This window comes from Mycena indigotica, assembly GCF_014461135.1.
Source record: "Mycena indigotica strain 171206Taipei chromosome Unknown Mind.scaff0004, whole genome shotgun sequence".
In the NCBI taxonomy this organism is placed as follows: Eukaryota; Fungi; Basidiomycota; class Agaricomycetes; order Agaricales; family Mycenaceae; genus Mycena; species Mycena indigotica.
Genome location: NW_023503003.1, coordinates 1,358,938 through 1,378,931, shown reverse-complemented (window position 1 = coordinate 1,378,931; position 19,994 = coordinate 1,358,938). Strand labels below are relative to the sequence as shown.

The 19,994-nt window shown below is 49.7% G+C and overlaps 5 protein-coding genes across 5 annotated transcripts; 2 read left to right on the top strand and 3 right to left on the bottom strand.

Annotated features, from left to right (window-relative positions):
• Positions 1 to 10: 10 nt before the first annotated feature.
• On the top strand, positions 11 to 418 carry MIND_00423400 (Dolichol-phosphate mannosyltransferase subunit 3; the record flags this gene model as incomplete). The annotated part of the gene is made up of 3 exons (XM_037361049.1): positions 11 to 157; positions 209 to 316; positions 365 to 418. Exons 1-3 carry the CDS (start codon positions 32 to 34, stop codon positions 416 to 418), a joined length of 288 nt encoding a protein of 95 aa, XP_037221341.1. The 5' UTR covers positions 11 to 31.
• A 1,723-nt stretch (positions 419 to 2,141) lies between these two features.
• On the bottom strand, positions 2,142 to 12,160 carry MIND_00423300 (UvrD-like helicase ATP-binding domain-containing protein; the record flags this gene model as incomplete). The annotated part of the gene is made up of 41 exons (XM_037361048.1): positions 12,061 to 12,160; positions 11,767 to 12,011; positions 10,858 to 11,722; positions 10,398 to 10,506; positions 10,266 to 10,355; positions 10,045 to 10,214; positions 9,560 to 9,996; positions 9,329 to 9,513; positions 9,142 to 9,276; positions 8,990 to 9,092; positions 8,907 to 8,939; positions 8,846 to 8,858; positions 8,694 to 8,799; positions 8,516 to 8,639; positions 8,450 to 8,466; positions 8,382 to 8,403; positions 8,277 to 8,332; positions 8,166 to 8,231; positions 7,814 to 8,120; positions 7,630 to 7,765; positions 7,551 to 7,580; positions 7,319 to 7,499; positions 7,209 to 7,271; positions 7,119 to 7,162; positions 6,947 to 7,068; positions 6,625 to 6,890; positions 6,548 to 6,579; positions 6,432 to 6,501; positions 6,340 to 6,376; positions 6,162 to 6,290; positions 6,030 to 6,113; positions 5,898 to 5,976; positions 5,378 to 5,849; positions 4,995 to 5,331; positions 4,292 to 4,944; positions 3,861 to 4,244; positions 3,549 to 3,814; positions 3,400 to 3,498; positions 3,246 to 3,348; positions 2,483 to 3,199; positions 2,142 to 2,430 (listed from the first exon to the last, which is right to left on the bottom strand). The coding sequence occupies exons 1-41, from the start codon at positions 12,143 to 12,145 to the stop codon at positions 2,142 to 2,144; spliced, it is 7,761 nt and encodes a 2,586-aa protein (XP_037221340.1). The 5' UTR covers positions 12,146 to 12,160.
• An 83-nt stretch (positions 12,161 to 12,243) lies between these two features.
• MIND_00423200 (ABC transporter related protein) lies at positions 12,244 to 14,793 on the top strand (the record flags this gene model as incomplete). Its single annotated transcript, XM_037361047.1, has 9 exons — positions 12,244 to 12,506; positions 12,555 to 12,630; positions 12,677 to 13,253; positions 13,299 to 13,774; positions 13,822 to 14,168; positions 14,216 to 14,362; positions 14,412 to 14,497; positions 14,542 to 14,638; positions 14,685 to 14,793. The coding sequence occupies 9 exons, from the start codon at positions 12,244 to 12,246 to the stop codon at positions 14,791 to 14,793; spliced, it is 2,178 nt and encodes a 725-aa protein (XP_037221339.1).
• Positions 14,794 to 14,912: 119 nt separating this feature from the next.
• Positions 14,913 to 17,377, bottom strand: MIND_00423100 (uncharacterized protein; the record flags this gene model as incomplete). The annotated part of the gene is made up of 7 exons (XM_037361046.1): positions 17,258 to 17,377; positions 16,728 to 17,198; positions 16,468 to 16,674; positions 15,968 to 16,412; positions 15,760 to 15,926; positions 15,576 to 15,716; positions 14,913 to 15,530 (listed from the first exon to the last, which is right to left on the bottom strand). The coding sequence occupies exons 1-7, from the start codon at positions 17,309 to 17,311 to the stop codon at positions 14,913 to 14,915; spliced, it is 2,103 nt and encodes a 700-aa protein (XP_037221338.1). The 5' UTR covers positions 17,312 to 17,377.
• A 143-nt stretch (positions 17,378 to 17,520) lies between these two features.
• On the bottom strand, positions 17,521 to 19,601 carry MIND_00423000 (uncharacterized protein; the record flags this gene model as incomplete). Its single annotated transcript, XM_037361045.1, has 4 exons — positions 19,545 to 19,601; positions 19,079 to 19,498; positions 18,303 to 19,022; positions 17,521 to 18,246 (listed from the first exon to the last, which is right to left on the bottom strand). The coding sequence occupies exons 1-4, from the start codon at positions 19,590 to 19,592 to the stop codon at positions 17,521 to 17,523; spliced, it is 1,914 nt and encodes a 637-aa protein (XP_037221337.1). The 5' UTR covers positions 19,593 to 19,601.
• Between the last annotated feature and the right edge of the window lie 393 nt (positions 19,602 to 19,994).

Here is a 19,994-nt window from a genome sequence, read left to right as displayed (position 1 = left end):
CACACCGCGATTTCACCCAAATTCCACGTCGATGACCAGAGCAGCACGCGTCGCATTCATATCTACGCTCTTCGCGGCCGTCTGGTCGCTTGTATTCTTCCAATTTCTTGCGGTGCCTGGCATAAGCAAGACGGTCGTTGAGGACGTTTGGCCGCTGGTGCGCTTCATCTCGTTGAGGTATTTACACCACAAAGAGCTTCATGTGTAGATTCCCTGGTGGCTGTTGGTCTCGTTTGGCTCGTACTCGCTGTGGTCGCTTGGCTGGGGGCTGTTCACGTTCCGCGATTGTCCAGAAGCATACGAGGAGCTGTTGAAGGTCCGTGTTCATCCCGCTTCCCCGAATCGTACCAACTCCCCAACGTAGGAAATATCCCAGGCGAAAGACGACCTAAGATCGAAGGGCCTTTCCTTCGAATAGCTGCCTCATCGTTGTTTTGTCGCTCCTTGTATCCTTCGCGTCTTTCTCTATTCAAGCACCAAATAATCAGACAAATTCTCCGTGGACTATGGTGTTCTTTCTCTCATCCCATGGGGGGCCGGGTGATTGGGCAAATCTCCGTATCACCGCCAAACATTACTGGAATGTAATGGGCTACATCCTTCCTCGCTTGCAGGTCCCGCGCTTGCAAGTTGACCTGCAAGACGGAAGAGGAGTCAATTGTCTGAACGTCTCTTTGGCCACACCGGAGGAATGTTTCATGGCAACGAAATTCTCGATTTCTGAACATCTTCTTGAAATCCCGCTTCTGGCTTTGTCTCGATGTCCAAGCTGAAGCTAAGGGCATCTGACCTTCAACTTGATGGATTTTGAAGAGTGGGACGCGTTATTCAAGGTAAGTGCATACAAAGCTAGGTGCAGGCTCGGAGCGGGGGGTGGGGGATGGTACCAGCAAACGCGCCTTGTCGCGCCGCCAGCTCGAGAACCACAGCTCAAATGTCGAGCAGAGAAGAGAGCGCATGACTTGAAGGAGGAGGGTGCATAACGACATTGTGCACTGTTCGTCTGTCCACGGACCCAAATTCGTATTTCTTAGAGCAATGGGTGAAATCGAGGAGTTGGGCTCTATTGCTCGGTGCGGGTGCGTAGAGCTGCAAAGTCGTCAAACCCATGCCGGTTTCAAGTTCCTTTGTGTCAATCTTTACTTTAAGGAAGAAAAACCGCTCACAGTATCTGCTTTTTCCGTTCACCGAGGAATGAGGCAAGAGGCACGTAAAGAAAAAGCCGTTTCCTGGTATATAAATGTGTAAGTACATACTTAAAGTATAAATCTCTGTCACATGCTTCATGCCTGCATCCTTAACCACCACAAGTATAACGCCCGTGCATATGGCATGGGCAAAAACTAAAAAAGAATGTTCAGCGCCCACCTCCGAGGGATGATCACGTGAAATTCACGTGCGTCCGCATGGCCAAAACGTGACTTTCTGTTTTCCTTAACCACCATGTCATTACCAGAAGAGAACGAAACATCACAAGCACAAGAGGCACAACCCCCTAGTAGGAAGTATAAACTTCGACGCGACGTTCGTCTCTTCGCTGTCGGATTTGTCATGGACTTGGATGAAATGGTCGAGCTCGGCAAACGCGCGTTATCTCCCGAGTATATCAAAGGCTATCGCGTCGACCGGGCATTCCAATTTGACCTCGACCAACACTCCTTCGAGGCCCTCCCCATCACCATCGACGGTTCTCGCCCCGGGTATGTTGTGGCACTCCATTTCTATCCCTGGGTCCTCCCCAGCACCGGCATACCCGCCCCAAACCAATTGGCCGACATTCCACAAAAGCAGTTGGACGCATGGCAAGAACATTATGGCAAATATGCACCCGACGGCCGCACGTATCCGCTCAAAACGATTCCATACCCGCCTAACATGGGCATGACACACTTCTTGGGCGCATACGTCAACGACCTTGTCCACAAGTATCAGCTTTTGGAGTTCTTCGTGCCCGTTGATCAGCATCGCATGTCTTCCTCTTGTTCCAAAACTTGGACTCATGTTTTTATTAGCTTAACAGGTGTTCACCCAGTGCGGATGCTTTAAAGTAGTCAAAACCCTTAGTCGACCTCGAAAATCTCAGTACATTACACTTTGGTTCTTACTCTTATTCTACCAATTGTATAATGTCTTGCGACTACCTAGAAATCATCGATATCCGCTTCATCGCCCATGTTCAACCTTGGGCGTTTCACTCTCTTCGCGGTGGGTTTCCTAAGTTCACTTTCCGGCCAATTTTCCATCCAATGAACCACCACCCCGAAATGGGCCTTCCCATGGGGCGGCCAAGCAAATGGCAAAGCGCTGAATATCACAATCGCCTCCTTGACGCGCTGCTTCAATCCTGCTAGGTTTCGATCGCGGTGGATTCCTTCTTTGTCCGTCGAGCCCAAAACCTTCTGAAACTTGGTCGTGGTCTCCAGTGTGCACCTAAAATATAGAATCAGTTGTCTGGACAGTGAATCGCAAAGTAGCAACATACTGGACGGCAGTCAGCTTTTCGTCAAGCGCTTCCAACGCTTCGTGGTCCAAGTTCTTGAAATCCTGCTGGAACTGCTGGGCCTTCTCCTGCGCCACATGATGCACAAGGCGGAGACAATGCAAAAGATGTTGTAGCGGTCCCCAGACGGTTCTCGCGTACACGCGCTCCGTCAGCGTCGACTCGGGAGTGATTCTGACCAGTTGTCGGTAGACCAAAAACGATTCGACAATTGCTGGCAGAACGCGCTGCGACTTGATCGACCCGTCGGTTTGGCGTTGCTTGCCACGTTCCAGAGCTTGGGTCAGGACTCGATGTAGTTTCTCCGCGGCAGCGATCTCCTTTTGAGGACGAGACGCGGGCTCGACGTAGGTAGGGAGCGTTACATTTTCTTCAACCAATCCTTCGTCGTCGTCGCCAGGCTGATCCGCGTCTTTGGTCGCAGCGACAACAACCTGTTGATTGGTCATGGTCTCCGGCGCAATCTGTGTCGTTTGTTTCAGAACACTAGGGCTTGGGCCGGCGCTTGGGGCTGGAGCCAGGCCCAATAGCTGCGGCAGCTCGTCTAGGTGGCGATGTACAATCTGGCGAACATTGGGCATTGCTGGGGGTCGATGGTTGGACACATGGAGTAACTGGACCATCTCATCGAGTGCTGAATCTCCGGTCGATCCACGCACTGCGCGAGCCATCTCCGGCCAGTCGTTGGCTTGAATAAAGCTACGCACAAGTTTATATGGATATGCTTTTCGAGGGGAATGCATACCTCATGGTCATCTGGGAGAAAATGCGCGGCGGATAGCTTCCCAGAGAGGTAATGGACTGGAAGACAAACATCCTCAGAGAAGCACTGCCGAAATTGTACACAACTATGCTTGCAACTCAGATCTGCCTCCATGCAAATTACTATGTGCACTTACGCAATCCAAGACAACGACACAATCTTGCGAGAAAGATGTTTCGAATCCGAAAGCCAATGACGGCGTTTGCAAGGTCCTTGTTGTCGAAAAGTAGGTGACCTAGTAGTGAACGTCAGTTCAAGTTTCATCTTTATTCCGGCCTCAGGTACCTGCACCAACACCGGTTAAGACGGGCTCCAATAGTGCCACCAATGTTCGAGCAAAAATCCAACAAGTATTGGAAGCCCTTGGGCTTACAAAGCCGTTCCTACCCGATGTCACTTGCCGTACGAGCCAGCTGAGGGGGAGGGTGATGTTGTGGAACACTCCACCGCGCCGCTGCCGGTCCGCAATAATCAATCGCCCGCATATGTTGTCCGCGAGGTCACAGATGAGACGGATCTGAATCGGAAGCGCGTTCTCAACCGCAATGTGTCTGCTCAATTGATGAACGAACAGAATCAGCATTAAACATCACTAACCGCAGAAAAATGACTCCAGCTGAGAGCGACCATTCCTCAGCATCTTGGATAGCCTTCAAGAACTCAAATAGAACATATCCGCCTGGCCCCCGTTGATAAATGAGCGGTTTGTTCGTGTTCATGAACGGCGCTTTAGTCAGGTAGTCCATGGCATACTGGCGATCAAATTGGAAAGCGAGTTGGACTATTTCGACAAAGTGTGTCAACTTGAAGAAAGGGAATCCAGGCTCGAATCCAAGGCCGTATGCGCCATCGCGGAGCCAGTCTCCTAAGACGCGCAGTCCCAAAGCCGCTTCCGGTATATTTCGCAGACGGAAATGGCCAGGGGAACCCAAACGATAAGACGACGGATTGAGGATGGAGTACAAACGAGACATCCAAAATCTGCATTGACTTCAGTTGAGAAGATAGATGAATAAGGGTCAACAGACCCTCGTTCAGCAATGCTCATACGCTGGAACTGTAGACTCTGATAAATCAGTATTTGGAGCAAGTGAGCCCGGACACGGAGTGTATAGCTTTCTGGAGTAAGAGTCGCGGGATCGACGTGTTCCTGTTGACATTCATGGCGATTGCAATGGCGATTGAAGAGGGTGAAAGTCAGACACGGCCCTCGGAATACTTTGTTCGTACGGCAGGACGCATTTTCCTTCCAAACATGATCATAGAGACGTCGTCGAAGAGCCGTTTGGTATGCATTCCGCAGTTGAAAGGCTGATACCACGCAAGACCCAACGTCCTGGGGTCGTTTGCTGTCGTTCAGGAATTGTTGCAGAAACCATGTCGGAGGAATCGTGAATCGGTCTTCGCTGTCTTTCGAAAAACCCATCAACCTGGCTGCTCCAGAAGTCGTAGCCGGATCAATGCCAAAGGCAGCGTGGTATAAGTGCTTTACGAAGAGCAAAAAGAGGCTAAGATGATCAACCAGCGCGTCAACCTCTAAATCTTGCACACTGGATCTATGAGTGAAATAGTGGTCGAGACACAGGAGGACGGCTGGTGTATTATTCGCAGTTTGGAAAGATTGACCGACAATTCGTAGTTTGTCGATGTCCTGGTTAATGATGGCTTCGAACATATTTATCTGCATATGTGGCATCAGCACAAGTTGGGATCCGGTTGTGATCACTATACCTCATCGCGCCGTGTGGATGCTAAGCAGGTCAAGTCCAACCGAGCCGCGAACTTGAGCAGCCTAGAGACGCTTGGGTCGCTTGCCACAGCTGTTGTAGCAAATGGAAGTGATGCCCAGAACCCTTGAGCGATACAGGCTGCCGCCCTTTCGCTGTTGCCGTCGCGGACAAAGAGCTCGATGGCTGCGAATAATTTGCCTGCTTGAAGCTGAACTTCTGCCGCCTGAGAAAGTTCTTCTTTCACGTCTTGCAAAAACCGGGCTCGTTCCACTTGCAAACCGCGACTTGACAAATACTCCAAAGGATCTTCCGTGCTGCTGAACAGGGCTGCGGCTTTCCTGAGACACACGTCAGCATCAGGCAAAGACGCCATATGTTGCTTACTTGGGATGGCCGCTTTTGAAATAGAAAAGCCGGGCGACATTGATGAGAGCTTTCGATGTTGTCGTGTCAATTTCGGGATGCTGTTGTATTGTTTGCACCATCTCGTCAAACATACCAAGTTTGCGATAGAATGTGGCAACCTTGTCGAATTTTCTGGCGAGAGTGAAAGCCTCGACGCCACAAAGCAGGCTGTCGCCGCGCTCAAAACAATCACCTGCAATTGCGGCATACTCCCAGGACGTCTCAGTGTCAGTTGTGCTTTTGGCACAGCTGAGGAAGGCATTTCCGGCTTCGACGAACTTGAGCTTGGTTTCTCGCGGCTTGGCGAACATTTCTTCGGCTTCTTCGCGGAGCGCGTATGCATTGCTGATAGCAGCTTCGTGCGGCATGAACGCGCGCTGAAAGCACAGTCGAGCATTCGAGAACAACCCCTTATCGAAGAGTTCCTCGCCCTGAGCCTTCCAATCTTCCGCTAGGATATCGATGAGGTGGATCAATGGACTCGCTGCAGGTGACTTACGGCGCGAAGCTATCGCAAACTGTCGAGTGTCTTTGCCAAAAGAACAATTCTGCACTTGATGCCTTCGCGCCCACAGAGCCTATTGTATCCAGCATTAACCATAAATTTACTAATGATGATATCAACACTGACCCGCATGGGCTCGCCTTTGCTGGAACGGTCGACAATCCACAAATTGCTTCGTGCACGTGTTACAGCCACGTAGAGCGACTTGAGCTGGATTTGAAATAAATGGCTTTGCTTCAACGATCAGAAGATATCTACCTCCATGCAGACGCTTGAATGTCGTATGCTGTCAAAAGCAGGAGCGATTTCCTCCTCGAGCATATTGAGTATGACTCGCCATTGGGCCTCTTCGACATCGGAATCGGCAAAGAAGTCGTAGAGTAAAATCTGAAGTCATTTCAATTTGTATTCAGCTTCAAAGAGGGATACACTGTACGTCGTTGAACTCGAGACCCTTTGCGTCATAGATCGGCCTAATCACACAAAATTGTTAGATGTCCCTACCCAGTTGGTGTTCGGAGGATTCACATGATGATCGCGAGTTCGCCAACTTCTCGCAGAAATCGTTCTTTCGCAGATTTGTCGCGTACCAGAATACCTGTCAGTCCGAATGAGTGTGGAACCAAAACATCGGGCATGCGCACATTGATAAGCACCGAAGTCGATCCTCCCACCACTGAGGCTGGTTAGCACAGCCGAAGAGAGAGGCGCATACACATACGATGTTTCGGGACCAAACAGGAACCGATTAGCATCCACCGTGTTATCCCGGTTGTCGAAAAACAACGGTGTCAGTCCATCAACAGTTGCCCTCTCTGGTTGAAGCTTGTCGATAGAGTCTGGCCAAAAATGCATGATCGTTTCAATGATCGTCCGAGCACAGTTGACAATTCCGGTGTGCGAGCGGTAATTTGTGGTCAACTGAAAGATCTGGGGTTGCGATACCGGCATGAACGAGGCGCCAGGCTGCTTGCACTTTCGCCGTTGCTTGAAAAAAGTCATCCTCAATAAATCAGTGCTACGAGATCAGCGATGTAGCGCACCTCAACACGATACAAAAATGCCTTCAGCTCCTTGAAGCGAAATGCGCTCCCAGCTGAAATTGTTTGAGCGGTATCCCCAGCCCAGAAGAGTCCGTTGGGGTTATGGCAGAGGGATCGAAGAACTCCGTTTTATTAGCAGCAGTCAACATCATTTAGTTAACGAAAAACTCACGCAACATGTCGATGAGAAGATTGTCTTGAACCTCGTCAACGTATCTAACGGAGCATTCAGTTTAGGAGGACAAAATGGGTTGATACTAACAAGTAGTCGATCTTCTGTCCTGGGACTCCGTTCTTTCTGAACTCCTGTAGGACCAATCGAGTTCTTGGCATGTCAATTCTTGTTACAACCTAGGTGGAATTCATTTTCACCTATCTGCTAAATCTAAATCGCCTCGACAGCGCTTTTCTGAATGGTACTTGAGGAAGAGGTCGTATATCCTCGTTTTCAAGCTCGCTGGAATATTCCGCCGTGGCTGGCTTGCGACATATGCCTCGCGTCCAAGATACGATGATGTGCTAGCAAGAGCGGCTTCTGATCCCATGATCACGCCTGTTTGATAATATTCGGTTATTGCCAAGTCGATGTCAAGAAAAAGCATACCCATGAACTCAGAGAAGATAGATGCGGCATCTAACAAGTAACATAAACAGCAGAAAATGAGTTACGACGAGGGACCTACCCAGACCTCTGGTTAAAGCCTGGGGGAAATGGAGCCAATATTGAGTTTTAAACTTGTCAAAGGTCAAATAGGTGGGCGTCTTCTTCGATGTGCCTTCTGATTGAGCTACAACATCATTTTCCAAGAGAACACACAGCTAGCAATAATGTCAATAGTCCCTGAGGGAAAGTTCTTGGATGCTTGCCTGTTCAAACGAAATAAAAAGAGGGAAGTGATGATCTTGTAGTTCGCTATAGCGAGAAGGCAGATCATCTCGTAGCTTGTCGCGTTCTTCTCGTTTGACAAGGGCCCTGCCAGCTATTTTACTGGCAATCAAGTTGCGTGCCACAGCGGTGGGACGATAACCACTGATCAAATGACGAAAATGCTCCCCAACCTTGTCGGCAAGGGTTCGCGATTGAGTAACAAAAAGTTGTCGGACAGGGCGAGCCGATAGTTGCAAACAGCTTGTTTCAATGAGGAGCATCTTGTAGAGCATGGTCGTCGTTTTGCTATTCAAGGTTGAGAAGGAAATAGGGTAAAGTGAGCACAAGTACCCTGTTCCACTACGACCAAAAACATAACACGACTCGTCATGTTCAACAATCCTTCGCTCCTCAGGGCTATCGAATATCAGAACGTGTTCGATCACAATAGGCAAAGCTCACGAGATCACAAGAACGAAGGTAGCCTCAATATCTTCTATGATTGAACGCATGACGTCCTACATCTGATTTCAAAATGGAAATTAGAGAGAAAGCATTGGGTAAAACCTGGGAGAAATGGATCGTTTTCCTTTGAACCATCATTAAAGGAAACGGGAATTGACTGTCAAACCTACAATAGCAACGAAAGAATCTTGGGCATGTTCTATCAACAAGACCAAGAATGAGTACGAATCACATACTCGTTCGGTGTCGTCCGTCGGCAATTGTGTCGGTCCGTCCCAGTCGACGGCAGTAATTCTCGCTGTGAAGACCATTGGCGTGAATACACCAGATTGGGTCAAGTCAGGTTGACGGTGATTACATCTGTCAGAATATAGAGTTCAACCATGGAATTACCATACGAGGAGACTTGTCCACCTTGCAATATAAACTGTTCCTCTCTTCGACAGCTCACGACTCATCGAGTCCCAGAATGTCCCTCCTGAGACTTCCGAGGCTGGATATAGTCCGAAAACTTTGAGGACTATGGAGGCATGAGAAAGGCTCTCAGTGATTATCTGAGCATCGACCTTGCTGATCATTCTGCAAGGAATGTCAACAAATGAGATGAAGATAATGGCAAGGGTTTACCTGATCGTCAGTTGCAACGCAGTCGACATAATACTATATAGATATCGTCATGTTGAACTAAGACAAATGCTGAATCAGCATACCACCAGAAATTCTTCGCCAACAGCAACTTTGAAAATGGGCAACTCGCTTTCGACCGTATTGATCTGCTGTGTTGCATCCGCCAGTCTACCCCGCGAAAGCATTCTGAAACCATCATCAGGGGGGGATTTCCTGGTTTTCCTCGAATATGCACCGAAGAGTTTTCCACAGGACGTTGAACAATGCTTTGTCTTGTTTGTTGAGAGTGCGAAATTGCTGCTCGGCTTGGGGTGCGAGATTGATATCCCAATCTCCGAATCCCGCAATGCGTTTGCGGTAAATTGCGGAGCTACGATAGATAGAAACATCAGCACACGAATAGGCGCAGCCATGGAATTTACAATTTGATCGTCTGGATTACGTGAAAGGGCGTGTCATTATCGACATGGATGTCTACGGCGGGGCCGTCTTCGCGATCATTGACCTCAGCGTCGATCTCTGGTTCAGACTCTGGCATTTCGGTCTGGAGGCAGGCGCTCTTGAGTGACTCCCAAACATGAGGGAGACGTAGCGATTCAAGATAAGCCTAGCTTGATTATTAGTCATTATCACGCTCTCGAAGGATGCCTTGCCTCCAAGATGGACTTCTGGGTGGAGATGATGAGCGCTTCCGCTTGTTCAAATTCTTCAAGGCTCTTGGGAAGGCCTATGCCAAGTCGTTCAAATGGCGCAATGTCCAGCAGGACTTCGGGCCCAGCATTGCGTGGGGTTCGTTGGTGTCGCACACGGGACTTGTGGTTCAGACCGTTCAGTGACATCACGACCTTACCATGCTTCGAAGTCGTGGCATGGCTGGACTTGGTCTTGAGGTTCATAATTTGTTGCGCGATGGTCTGAAGAACAATCAACGCCTCTTTAACGAGGATGTGATGATTGTCGTTGATATTGGTGATTTTGTGGGCCAACAGGAAGAAGACACTTAGGTCCGAAAGTACGCGGGCCACAAGCGATCCGTTGAAGTCTTGTGGCTTTGTGGGAAAGTGGCTGAGGACTAAATCCTTGCCGAGACCTAACATGATGTGAGATTGGGGTACACCACAAGCACCCAAAAACATACTAGCAATGGCCAACCTAGCGATGGTGGGCGACTCGTGTTCAAGAACATCTTGAAGGATGCGATCGACATTAGAAACAGTCACCATAGTTGCAAACTCCATGGCTGCATTCTCCACATCTTCCGGAGTTGCGACGACGAACAGTTCAGCGCGGTAGCTGAGTTTGCGAAAACTGGCCATTGTGGGTGAACAAGGGAGAAGCGGTAAAGTGACTCCAACGGACCTATTCTTGTATTCGCAACGTGCCCTTTGTTGCAGCCCTGACGAGGTTAAAGAACACCCGTGGAAAGAAGTATATAGAACAACTTCATTCCTGGAATGTCAGAATGGTTGCATCGCAACGAAACAAAGATACCTAGAGTGGATCCAAATGCCGTACTCCGTGAGGCGCCAGGAAAGCTTCGGAAACTGCTCAACGAAAGAGAAAAAGTGAGGGGCTTGTGGCCACCAAAACTCCGTCAGCGCTTAAAGAACCTTGTTAAGTGACCAATTGGAATGAGTCCAGCCCTGCGGTTAAGAAGACAGCGCAGAGAACGAGAGTAAAGTAAGAAATTTATACATTCAAGGTGATGGTTGTGGATCGCAAGGTCGTGATCACGTGGATCATCGATACATTTTCCTAGGACCGATACGGTATGAGTCGGATACGTCCATGTTGTACACATTAAACTACAAACTAGGTATCCAAATGGGTCCATCCTTTGTAATGGATAAAATCTAATGCCCAGACTCTCCTTATCGTTGTGGGTCGTACGCTGAACACCCAACGATCTTCAGCCACTCAGCTCGTTGCTGCTCTTTGTGACACAACACACTCTTGCCTCCAGCACCGGCACAGCGACCCCCAGCACACCCACTACTGCTGCCAGTAGAAGGCATTATTGCAGGGTCGAGAACACACATCGAGGTGCCTTTGATAGGAAATCCTGGCAGGCTCAGTGTTATGCGGGGGAGAGTCGCTGATGAAGACGCATATGTGTATATTCTGATTCTTTGTGCTGGGGAAAGGGACGGCGCGAAGAAGGACATAATGTAGAGCTGGAGCTCAGTAGGAAGAGAACGGAAAGCAAAGCCAGATGGTGAAGGTTCTGTTGGAGGCACAGCATCTGGCATTTGACGCGGTAATAAGAGTGGACGCGAATATCGCAGAAGGCAAAGCGCATCCTTTTCCGTCACTCGTTTCAGATGCGAGTTTCGAAGCAAGACACGACGGATGGACGCGTCATTTGCTTTCCAGGCGTCGAGTCCGACGGAGCTGGGGCCGGCGCCGTCATCTTGGTCCTCTTCATCGTCCTCCGTGTTGTCGCTATTCACAGGCTCGGTGGTGGCCTGATTGGAATACATCTCCAAGGTTACAATGGTGAAGTTGTGTCGTTCCACAGCACGAACGATAGCTTTGATAGCCCTGAAGCCTAGTGAGTTGCCATTACACTTGAGGACATGCAGATGACAGCGAGGGGAAGAGACGTATTCAATGAGCGACGGAGAGGCATTGGGTGTAAGTCCGGTAGCGGAGAGGTGAAGTTCTTGCAGCTCAGGCGAGTCGAGAAGGGGTAGGAATTCGCATACAAATGGGTCGGAGAGATCGTGGTTGCCTGTCAAAGACAAAAGTTGAAGACGAGACGAGTTCAAGGCGCTTGTGAATCTGGTCAGCACCTCTGCGTCATAGGTGAAGGTGTTCTGCAACGAATTAATGAAGGAGCCCTTGGCTGACACTGGCTTACATATGGAAGGAGGAGCTGCCTCAAAGACTGGTTGTCTTGTAAATATTCTGCGATAGCAAGCAGGCCCCGATTGCCCAAACGGTTGGTGTTGAGGCTGATTTCCGCTATTTGATGTTTCCGTCCCACAGCAGAGGCAAGGAACTTGAAAAGGACTATACATCCATCGTCTCCGAGATTATTTGAACCCAATATAAGCTTGGTGACTGAACGACGCGACGAAATCATGGATATTATGTGTTGAGCGCCTGGGGTTTCTTGAGAACGAATGACATTGTGCTCAAACTGGTCCCGCACCAGAAACGCCACTAAGACCAGCATCCATAAGGTCGATATAGCCTCGACTGGACAGAGGGACTCGAGCTGCCGCCTTGCCGAGCATGGTTGGAGAGCGGTTGGAGCGGGAAAGTCTCGTCACCGGCGTGACACGCGAAATTGCTGCGTCCGCAGGAACGTCTATGTTGTTTTCCTCACGCGATAATGTTTCGAAGAAGAGGATTCCGACAGTCCAAAGCAGCCGATGACCCAGGAGTATTCAACCCTGACGATGCAACGCAGGTCCGACACACCAAAATCGGTGTTTGGGACTTATACGAACAAATAGAGCCCAAAGCTCGTTTCGTACCCAGCAGCCTTCTGCCAACTCTCGAGTCTTACAACTCCATGCGTGGGAGCATGCCATATGTCTGGCAAATGTTGAAAGAGATAGCTTCCATCCCTTCTTGTCTGTGGCTGCTTACTTGGTGCATATGTTACACTTCGTTGGCGTTTCAAGACTCACGTTTCTGCAGCTATCTCTTGATAACATTCATATTAGCCTTTATCCCTGCCATAGAACTATGGTATTCCGGCCTCTTACTTGAAATCGTAGGTTGTTATTGTGAGTCTGAATCATGTCATGACCATCCACAAGGTCCAAAACGCTGTCGAACATCGCACTATCGATCACAACGTGCTATTCAAGGTCGCCTTGAGCCGGCTTAGCTGCAGCATGGCCACGCGATTCCTAAACTACACTGCTTCTCGCTTCAATCGCCCTTTAAACGAACGCATCAAACAATACTACTCCGTCCAGTCGTTTGCTGCCCGCGCCCGTTTAGATGTGCCCACGTATTCAGACTCCTCGATTCTGAGACAACTTGACAATAGTCAGCCCAGTGCGCGAACTAGCCTTGCTTGGAATAGCGTCGAGGAAATCCTTCTTATCTCCTCGACCACCATCGAATTGATTTCACAGTTCTCTGTGCTCATCACGATGCTACGCAAACAACGCGACGGGATTCTTTTAGCTTCTTTAAGCTTTGCACAAGTTTTGTTCCAGCGACAAATGCGCAATACGATGGGGGCATGGGGAGGGCCACCTGGAGTCTGGGCTGCAACGACTCGAAACGAGGACTATCTAAGGGCTATGGGAGTGGCCAAACTGGTGCATCAGCAGCATCACAGACAAGAAATCGTTGCAGGTGGACTAGCTGATTCTCTCATTTCCAGTTAGGGATTTATCACCAGCTATTGCGTCGTTTGACATATTCTAGTTTACCGCGCTATCTCCCAGCGCCTCGGGGAAGATGCAACAAACTTTTCCGACGCGTTTCGGCTGCTTCGTCTCCACAAAGGCATGAGCTGGGCCCAGTTCTTATCTGACCCCCTTGAAGAGCTTCCCCGCATCATTTTCACCCTCCGCGCAGTCCAATACCCCACTGACATTCCGCTTTCGCTCGCTTCTCTCAATTTGATCACTCAAACGACGAATCGCTTTTCTCGTACTCTCTTTGATCTCTTGAGGGAGACAGGCTCCATCGCACAGCATCTCGCCAACATCCGAAAATTGTACGAGACGTTCAACATCCCCAATATTGTTGAAGACGGTCCGAAGCCATTTCCAGAGGACCAGCGAAGCCTTGAAAACGGAATTTCCGTGGAATTCCGTCAAGTGTGTTTCCGCTATCCAGGTGGTACACGAGATGTCCTCCGGAACGTCTCATTCAAGATTCGCCAAGGCCAACTTTGTGTGCGTGGACATACTTCCTTGTTTTCATTTTTGCCCAACCAAAGTAGGTTATTGTTGGCGCCAACGGCTCCGGGAAAAGCACGATTCTCAAGCTGATTTCACGGCTGTATGACCCAGCTTCGGGCGAGATCCTGCTCAACGGTCAAGATATCAGAACCTTCAGGCTCGCTGATCTGCGAAAAGCAACATCAGTCTTGTTCCAGGACTACACCCACTTCCCGCTTTCAATCAAGGACAACATCGCGCTGGGTGACCCTGCTGCCTTTGCCGAATTGTCCACTCCTGGCCCCAAGACCGACCATCTCAAGTCGAGAATCCATGAAGCGGCCCAATTAGGCGGTGCCGATGGGTTCATCGAGAAGATGGACGAGAAATACGACACCTTTCTCGAACGGTAAATATACCCAGAGCGTAATCCCAATACTCACATATGTATTCCAGGCCCATCGAAGACCTCTACTCCACCCTTCCGTCGGGAACTAAAACCTTGTTCGGAAGATCAGTCGAATACCGCGGTCTGCGGTCGGCTGGAAACATGAATACTCATGCGATGGGTTTGTCCGGCGGTCAGATGCAGAGGATCGCACTGTGGGTTATGGACGGTCCCCGTTCTTCGCCGCTGATCAGTCGCAAATAGGTCGAGGACGTTTATGCGTGATGACGGGGTCGGACTGTTGTGTTTTGACGAGCCTTCGGCGAGCTTGGACCCGACAGCTGAGCATGGTATGCTGACAATTGCAATTGGCCCATAACTAACAACCCCATAGATCTGTTCGAACGCCTCCGTCGCCTTCGCGGCAACAAGACGATGATTTTTTCGAGTCATCGGTTCGGGAACCTCACAAGACACGCGGATTTGATATTGTAGGGGTGAATTGTGAATTCTGGCGCTCACTTTTAACGTATACAGGTACATGGACGATGCTAGCATCTTAGAGGAAGGTACTCACGATGAGCTTATCAAGAGGGACGGTGGATATGCGAAGATTTGGATGCTTCAAGCACAGGCGTTCTTATAGACACTTTGTTGTATCGGCATGCAAGCTCCTTCACGGTCACCACACCCATCGCCTTCAGAGCAGACGACCACCTTTGGTACGGGTGATCTAGCAAGGAGGCGTCGTTCCAACGGATAACACTAGTCCACCGGACTCAACGGTAATCCAGTGTAGCTTACGTCAGCATTTGCAACACAACTTGAACTGCCAGTGTTCACACCGAGACGCCATTGCTCCAACCGCTCCGCACCATCCTCATGTTCTTGATGAATTTGGGCAGCTACTTCAGGATGACTGCCCATCCAGAGCCTGAAGACGATGTTTTCCGCTTCTTCAATCCTCGCAGCCCAGGCATTACGTTTGTCAATCGCAGCTTGGTGTTGAGGACTGGTTCGTCGGCTGCGTTGCGGACCAAGTGGGGCAGGGGAAGGAGAAATAGGCCGAGAAGGGAGACCGAGAGCACCACGCTGGTTAGGACTGTTCACGTTCAGCAGATGCGTGTCCTCTTTCACCAACCAGCGCGCCAAAGCAGCGACTCCATAATTGTAGTCAAGGAGAATTTGGGAAGGTTTGTCCAGCGTGGAAGTGGCATTGAACATAGCATCCATAGCTTTGGGCAGTTCATTATTTGAATCTGGGTCATAAACAAGCCATTGGGCGGTATAGCGCTCGTGGGACGGATATTCTATCCCGTCACGCGGCCGGGAGTGGGGCGGAGAAATGGGAATGTCTTCAACACCAAGGACGAGGTTGGGTGTCTGCAGCGCAACTCAGATTTTCAAACAAGTTGAGACGATACATACCTTCATCACAGCTAAAGCTTTGTTGTCGAAGCTCCGATGATACGAGGCGGACACCATGAAAGCATTGCGAACGTCGTCGATGGCCATGCCCGCTAAGCTTTCGGTGCTAGAGAGACGGGTGCGTATGATGCAATCAAGGAACTAGAAGGATGAAACTGGACTTGGGCAATAAACAAGAACCAACCAGTGCTTTTGAGAAAGGGATGATGTGAGCCGTTTCACATGTATATAGTCCACTGCCACTGAAGATGCAAAATGGGTCTCGGTTTTCAATGCTCCCACAAACGCTGGAGGAAGATGCAGAGCTGGGCCTTTTGAGCAATATGAGGTCAATAATTGCCCCAAGATGAACTGCTAGACATTAGATAAGAAATTTGAAGCACCAAACGTACATTTTCCTCTGGGTCTCCTGAAGTAATAAGTTGCTCCCGCCTCAAGCTCAGCATCGTCATCTAACGGAGGCCCGTGGAGAGAAGATTTGACTACGCCGAGGAGGCCAAGAATGCAGTAGCCAAGGAAGCGGAGAAATTTGGCTGGCTTCAAGCAAAGATTTCGGATTATGTCTAGGGGAATGTGTAGTCTCAATGAAAAGTTGTCATCATCGTCATCGCGAGTGTCTTCGGGGTCAAAGGGACATGGATCACCATCTGGCTGCCAGTGGCTCGCAACTTGAGCGGTATGTCCGGAGATTATGAATTGTATAGGCGGTGATGGTTGGGAGGTCTCGGTCTCTTGCTGAGGCTGAGAGTCAGACATAGTACGCATCACCAAATTGGTCCAAACGAGATCTGGCCAGGTGACAAATGGATCACTTTCTAAAATATGTGTATGGTCATGCTTTTGGTTTTAGCTGCTCCCGTTTGTCTATCTCGGCCTTGGCTTCCTCCTCTACCTCTTGAACAAATGCCGTGGCCCATGCGGAGACACCGCCCTTGTCAAATGCGTCGGATAGGCGGTCCTGCGATTCGTCGTAAGACCACGGCTTGGGTTCCGTCTTGCTTTCGTTTGTTGAGAGATTTAGTGCGTTCCGCATACGCGCCGCGAGGAAGGGCATTCTGTCCATGACCTCGAGGCGCATTTTATGGCCGAAATCGTGCATCTTAAGGAACTTGATTATTTCCTCTTTTGAACGGAAGAGAAAAGACAGCGCACGTTGTCCACCTCCAAATACCGCACCAAGCCCCAGACTCCGCCGATACCTAGCGCTGTTACGATGAGTGTCGCTGCGCCGAATGCTTGGAGCGTGTATAAGGTGCCATTGAAGTTGTCGTTCGGGTCGACGGGCCCTGGTCGGACCCCCCAGTCATCGTCATCATCGTCTTTCCACGCAGAAGAGACGGAGTACGAGGACGAGTATCTGGGAGGCTGACTGCCGGAGGGTATTGTGGCGTTGTCGGACCAGGGAGAAACCACAGCGAAACGCGAAAGAAGGGTGTCCTTGTCAGTTGTCTGTGGTATAGTGCTTGCGGAACCGGACGATGGTGCTCTGGATGGGAGAGCGTTGGCAAGAGAGCCGAGTCGTCGCGGGGGTGGAGCAGCCGTGTTCAAACTGACGGCTTTTGTTCGTTTGGCTCGCCAAAGGTATATCAGTGGGGCTACTGTGAGCAGGGTGCCGGTCGCGAGCTTGAACAACGTTAATTGAGTATACGAAGAGCTAGAATCTGACTAGAATAGAGGCGCACCAATGTCGCCGGGATCCATCGAGGACGAGATGACGGTTCAGATTCATCTTCCATACATGCCGGCCGGTGTTTGGTTGTCTCCTCTGATCCAAACTCGTCCAGATTCCACGGATGGAAATTTTCTAGACATGCATAAGCACGGTGGGTAGAAGCACAGAAAGTTTTATCGCTGATGCAATGCCAGAATATTCGAGGAATGTGCTTGCAACAAAGTTGAACAAGACGAACATTACAGATGTAAATGACAGAGTGGTAATCTTAGACTACATGTCCTCTTGATCAGGACCGGGTCTGGGATATTCTCTGTATCTCTCTACAATCTCGTAGAATCTTTCCATAACAGGGTCCGGCAATGATGCAGGATATTCGGGATCTAACTGGACCGTTGCAGGAGGACAACGGCATAGAATACGAGCACCACCAACAGCAACCAGCTTTATGTGTTCTGGATCGGCGCACGGGCTCATCAACTCCTTGACAGTCACCACCTCCGTCGCTTTCAGAGCAGAGGACCATTTCTGGTACGCGCGATCTAGTAAAGAAGCGTCATTCTCGTTCAGTATTTGGACATGCAGATCTTCCAGTTCCTCCCTCGTCGGATGGCGACCAGGATATTTGCCATACCAGAGGCCGGTGAGGGTTAAAGTGATGAGCTCCAGTGTCAGCTTTCCTTTTACGTCGGGGAATTTGGGTATGTCAAGCACGACTGATTCGTCGAAGCCCGAGAGTGGGATGAAAGGCAATCGACGATGTTCGTGCTCAACATTGCCGGTAATACAGCCGTTTCTGAAAGTGAGTTCCAAAATGCCGAGAAGATTCGGTTCCTGGCCCATCTTGAGGCAATTCCGCACCCGATCTCGGAAAACGGACTCGAGGATTTCTACCATGTCCGCCGGATGAAGGATGCTGAATTTGACCCAGGCATTATAAAAACATCGCTGTTTCAACTGGTAACGATCAGCGACCGTCTTATCAATCCTATCATGAAGCTACGAAGAGATGACTCAGATGAGGGTCTAACCAAGGGGGAATATGTACCACTCACAATCGACAACAAAACGGGATTGTTTGACAATCTAAAAGTTCCAGAACGATTATCGCTGCGTACCAGCAAACCAAGATGGTACAACGAATTCAAGCTGTGACGGCTGAGATCGTTGTCGACAAAAGCACCCATTTCTAGGTCAACGTAAGCCTCGCAAGTGGCGATGAGATCAATGAGTCGGTCAACCCATAAATTTGAGGGCGAGGATCCCTGAGATTCGTCACGGTCGGGCACATGGTATATAATTGTTTTGAGCAGTTCAACTGACTTGTCGTCGGTTGTCCCCCAGACTTCGAGTTGACTTTTGATCCAAGTTAATGTCCGTTGTGGATGGAGAACAGGAACACTGGAGAAAAAATATTCTCCTGAGTGTTCTTTGACTTGGTCACAGTTGATATTTGTTCCTAGCACCTCGAGAGCCAGCTTCGACACGTCCTGTTCCGTGAACCCACAAACGAGGTTGAACTGTGCTGGAGCAGATAGACCAAGATCGCGAAGGAGAGCAGGATCGGGGAGAAGCGCACAAGAAACAATCAGCTTGGGTATGATCGTGGGATCAGCGCTGAAGAGAGGAGTCCATAGATTCTCTTTCATAGTATCAGCGACATCCTTGAATGAAGTGGGTGTATTCTCAGTGGAGGAACGAGTAGGAAGCCGGAACGGTCCGTCAAAGTCATCCACCGACACGAATAATGAATGTTTGCGTTGGCTAACGAGCGTCTAATTACCGGTTAGTAAGTACGCCACGTACGCCACGGGAGTCAAGAGTGACTCACTATGACTTGGGTCAGCATTTGTGCCGCGACTGAAGAAAACCCGTTAGGTGGAAGCGGATCAAGTTCCTTTGCATATTTCCGGACAAAGAACTTTAGCCCTGACCGAACGCGGTCCGATATGCGACTAAGTGTGCCGCCCAAGCCAACAAAAGTGAATGCGAGGCAAAGATGCTGATTGTGTTTCGTAGTCACATTGACTCCATTGAACAGCTGCGCAAACTCATCTACGGTTGATGTATCATAGAGTGCTTGCAGTGTGCTGATAAAAGTTGTTTTTCCGAAACGCGGCGGGCGAGCTAAGATATATCGAAACTCGTCGGGTAATTGCGCGACAAAGGGTCTCTTGTCGACGAACGCCGGAGGAGACTTGGATTGGAAGAAGTGCAAGAATTGGTGCCGATAGTGAGGCAGAGGAAGAGTCTGGTGACTGGTCATGCAATTTTTATGTAATAATCAGGAGGTTGACCTGGATTGTGGACGGTTCGGGATTCTTTCCATCTTTGTGAACCTCCATCGACTCCGAGTCACCTCTCGACGATGGTGTTGAAAACCAGTGAAAACCGTGACAATGTCTCTTTTATCTGCCGCTGGCGGTGGGCGTAGCGCAACGCGGGTCAATCCAAAAAAAGGGAGAATCAACGAGTCATAATGATAAAGCGCAAGGGGAAACGAGGAGTTATGTACCTTGTTGCCTTCCTCCTGTGCAACATTATCTCGATGGTTTTGGTTATTCAACTTATTGAAGTCAGACAAGCCGCTACAACCGATCCGATGAAGGAGACATACTACAGGAGGGGTAGGCGAACCCAGGCCGTTGAGTTGCACGCCGGGCGGCCTACCCATAGTAGCATGTTCCTTTATAGCCTGAGATCCGTTTGGCTTGGGGTTATTATGTTGGCACTCCAGGTTTGGTTAT